This window comes from Bos taurus, chromosome X (assembly GCF_002263795.3).
Source record: "Bos taurus isolate L1 Dominette 01449 registration number 42190680 breed Hereford chromosome X, ARS-UCD2.0, whole genome shotgun sequence".
NCBI lineage: Eukaryota > Metazoa > Chordata > Mammalia > Artiodactyla > Bovidae > Bos > Bos taurus.
In genome coordinates this window covers 80959327-80963650 of record NC_037357.1, presented here as the reverse complement: position 1 = coordinate 80963650, position 4324 = coordinate 80959327, and the positions used below count along the sequence as shown (strand labels likewise).

The window sequence follows — 4324 nt, the reverse complement described above, 5'->3', positions numbered from 1 at the left end:
TCTCCCATGGAGCTTAGTACCCTTGGGATAAAGTCCAAACTACTTAGCATGGCACCCAGGGCCCTTCATGATTTGGCTCCTGCCAAATCTTCAGCCTCATTTTTGGCATTGCTCCCATTTCACACCTAGTCACAATGAACTACTTTGTAGGTTTCTGAGCACGCCATTCTTGGCTTTGCTCCTAGGCCTTTACACATGACATTCCCTCTGCCTGGGACATTCTTTATATCCTTCTCTCCTATATGTCTAGCCAACTCTTACTCATTTCTTAAGACTTGGACGAAACTCCCTCAGCCCAAGACACGTATTTTACTGCTGTCTGTGTCTCTGATGCCTAGTACAGTGTCTGGAATATAACAGATCCTCAGTAGTTGTTTGCTGAGTAAATAAATTCATTTACTCAGTGATCCCATGGACTGTAGCCCACCAGGCTCCTCTGTCCATGGGGATTCTCCAGGCAAGAATACTGGAGTGAGTTGCCATGCCCTCCTCCAGGGGATCTTCCCAACCTAGGGATCGAACCCAGGTTTCCTGCATTGCAGGTGGATTCTTTACCATATGAACCACTAGGGAAGCCCAATAAATGAATGAATGCTCCCCAACTCAGTTGGCTGTGTGGAAAATCATCTCTGACGGATGCTGGCAGAGTTGATCAGTCCCTCCCTCTAAGGAAGGAGCCCTCTCTCTCTCTCGTATATTATCCTTATTATACTGGGTTGCAATTCTTTCTGTAAAATTCTGCCTCCCTAATTCAACTGTGAGCATCTCGAGGGCAGAGCCATGTTTGATCCACCTCAGGCTTCTACCTAGTCTGCAGCATAATGCTTGAAGTATAATGAATAAGCCTCCCAAACACCTGACAGTTTTGTCCCTTGTCTCATATTCCTTTACTCTCTTACCCACAAATTCTCACCACTAATACAGCCAAATTGTCACACTTGTGGCTTCACAATCATACAAAGCTCCTCCTCATGCCTGAGACTTTTCACCCGCATCCTCTTATTTTATATGCCTTTCCCTCCCATCCACTCAAATTCTGCTACTTCTTTAAGAACTGTCTCAAATTTTCCCTCCTCCAGAAACCTTTCATGCATCCACCCAAGCCCACCTCTGAGTAATGCTAATGATGCCCAACCATCTCATTCAGCCCTGGGCATCCCCTCATGTTACTCATGTGAAAACCAAAACTCAGAGAGAGAAAGAGGACTCTCTTAAGGGCACAAAGCATGTGCAGTGGTAGAAATATTACCTGAACCCAAGTTTCCAGTCCACGAGTCCTCCCAATAACCAAAATATGTGTCTTATCTATATTTTCCTCATGAAGACTACAATTTCCTTGAATGTAAGACTATCTTCCACCCATTTATCTTTCCAGGACTTAACTGGAGTGTTGAAGGCTCTAGAGGTTTCTCTCTTGGCTTCATTGGTTACTAGCTGTGTGACTTTAGACAACCTAACCACTCTAAATCTCAGGTTCCTCGTATATAAATGAAGATAAGACCAATGCCTATGTACTTAGACTGTTGTGAATATCAAATGAAATAATGAATATAAAGTGCTAGCACCTAGTATACACTCAATAAAGGCTATTTTCTTTATTGTTGGTATTCTTAATACTAACAAATCCTTGCTGGTAGTGGTTGATCAAAAATTGGAGGTGGGAGTTACTGGGGTATGAGGCAATGAGAAAAGGAAGCAAACAACCAGCTCAGTCTGAGATCTGGTGGAATCCAAACAAGGTTAGTGGCGCGGCAGGACGTTTGTACGTCTGAGTTCCTAGTGCCATGTGACTGTGAGGGCCCCAAGCACATGGTTCCATCCTGGCGGCGTAGCTTCCCTAACTCTCGCTCAGCTATTCTCAGCAGTCTGTAGGGGGAGCCAGGAAGCTAGGACAGGGAGAGGTTGCTGGAAATCTTACTAAGGGCAGAAACGACACCCCATCGCTACTCGCCACTGTCTTGCCCCTCCAGGACGCTCTCCAAGCTCTGTCCTCTGAGGTAGCTTAGCCGGGAGCTGTCCTTCAGCACCAGAGGCCGCCCTGGCCTCAGGCAGGACAGTGAGGGCGACAGCGGAGTTAGGGACAAGGGACTGGTCCGATCCGCAGCCGGCTCCAGCGTCGCCTAGTCACGGGAACGGGGGCGGCGACCCAGGGTGGCAAAGAGACGCTATGAAGGTGCCTCCTGCTTTCTGCCTCTAACAATCACCCTCAAAAGTCCCCTAGCCCTCGGGTGGGGAGTGAGCGGCCGCTACGGGGACGAAGGCGGGCGCCCGGGTCTGCGAGGGAGGGGGAGCGCCGGGGCCTGGGACTCAGCGTGCGGCGTGTGCACGCGGAGAGCGGGCGTATGAACGGAGGCGCTGAAGTGAATGGAGTTGGGGGTGGACTGGAAACATCCCCAAACAGCACAGGCTGCAGCCGGCTGGCGGGGGGGCGGGGGGGGGGGGGGGCGTAAGTCCTGAGGCGCAGGCGCAGTCGGGGCCCCAGTCCCGCTCCCTCCTCCTCTTCGTGGCTCTTTCTCCGCCCCACTCCCCCCCAAACACACTCGCACACGGGCTCTCAAGGTGTTCTCCGCACAGCGGAAGATGGCGACAGACTGAGGGGGCATGGCCAGCGGGAGCCACGGGGCCGTGCCGCTCGGCTGCCGCCACGGCGGTCCGAACGCGAGGCGGAAGCTAGAGGCTCACTAAGTAAAGCCCCGCGTCGGCGTCCGGCGCCTGTGGCGCCGCGGAGAGCTAGGTGGCCCGCCCGAGCCGGAACTCCGGAAACGACGGGCGCTGAGCCGGAGCGGAGCTGGCCCCGGACCGGCCCCGGCGAACAGCCAGAGCGCGAGCGAAGCCCGAAGGGCTGGGCAGCGGGCCGGCCGGCGGGCCTAGGAGGGCGCAAGCGAGGCAGGGAGCGGTGCGGAGCGGGCGGCCGGCGGGCGGGCGGGCGGACTGGCGGGCGGGAGCGGAGCGGCGCGGGGCGAGCGAGCTGAACGGAGCGCGGCGACCGGGCCCGCACGGCGGCGCTGAGGGGCGCAGAGCTGCGCCGAGCCGAGACGGCCGGAGCGGAGTGCTAGCCGGGCAGCCGCCGGCGCGGAGTGGAGTGGCGCTGGGCTCGGGGCAGCTGAGGGGCCCGACACTATGAGGAGTGCGGCGCTGCCGCCTCAGCCGCCACCGCCCCAGTGCCCCGCACCGCCCCCCGCCGGGACGCTGGGCAGTGCCTAGCGGGCCGGGCGGCCGCGCCCGGGCGGCGAGCAAGGGAGCGCGGGACGGGCGCGAGGACGGTGCGAGAGCGCCCCGCCACTCCGGCCTGAGCGGGGCCCCGGGCCGGCCGGCCTGACTCGCCATGCAGCCCCCGAGGTAGAGCCTGGACGGCGCCGAGGAGCGCGAAGCGGCGCGCAGCCGCCCGCCCGAGACGGCCGTCCGGCCTCGCGCCCGCCTGCTCCCTCCAGCCCGGACCCCCCTGAAATATGTTCAGGGGCGCTTGGATGTGGCCCGGAAAAGACGCCGCCGCGCTGACTATCTGCTGCTGCTGCTGCTGCTGGGCTCCCAGGCCGAGCGACAAACCTTGCGCCGACTCCGAGCGGGCGCAGCGATGGCGACTGTCCCTGGCGTCCCTGCTCTTCTTCACCGTGCTGCTCGCTGACCATCTGTGGCTGTGCGCGGGGGCCCGGCCCCGAGCCAGGGAGCTGAGCAGCGCCATGCGGCCGCCCTGGGGGGCCGGCCGGGAGCGGCAGCCGGTGCCTCCTCGCGCGGTGCTGCCCCTGCCGCCGCCGCCGCCGCCTCCCGGCCAGCCCAGCGCGCCCCCGGGCACCTGCGGCCCGCGATACAGCAACCTGACCAAAGCCGCCGCCGCCGCCGGTCCCGGGCCGGACTGCGGCGGCGTCCCAGAACCCACGGGGCTGGACGCAGCTTGCACCAAACTGCAATCTTTGCAGAGACTTTTCGAACCGACTACCCCAGCGCCCCCTCTGCGGCCCCCCGACTCCCCTTCCCGTGCCCCGGCCGAGTTCCCCACCGCCAAAAAAAACTTGCTCAAAGGCCACTTTCGGAACTTCACTCTTTCCTTTTGCGACACCTACACGGTCTGGGACTTGCTGCTGGGCATGGACCGCCCCGACAGCCTGGACTGCAGCCTGGACAACCTGCTGGGGGACCTGCTGGCCGTGGTGGCTAGCCCGGGCTCCGGGGCCTGGGAGGTGTGTAGCAACTGTATCGAGGCGTACCAGCGGCTCGACCGACATGCTCAGGAAAAATATGACGAGTTCGACCTCGTGCTGCATAAATACTTACAGGCAGAAGAGTACTCAATCCGGTCCTGCACGAAAGGCTGTAAGGTAGGGAC

The 4324-nt window shown here is 59.7% G+C and overlaps 1 protein-coding gene across 1 annotated transcript in view; it reads left to right on the top strand.

Annotated features, from left to right (window-relative positions):
- The first annotated feature begins 2941 nt into the window (after window positions 1-2941).
- Window positions 2942-4324, top strand: part of NALF2 (NALCN channel auxiliary factor 2) — a 29162-nt gene continuing 27779 nt past the window's right edge. Inside the window, exon 1 of the mRNA XM_002700034.6 lies at window positions 2942-4316. Coding sequence (XP_002700080.1) covers window positions 3450-4316 — 867 coding nt within the window. The 5' untranslated portion in view covers window positions 2942-3449. The remainder of the gene's footprint in view (window positions 4317-4324) is intronic.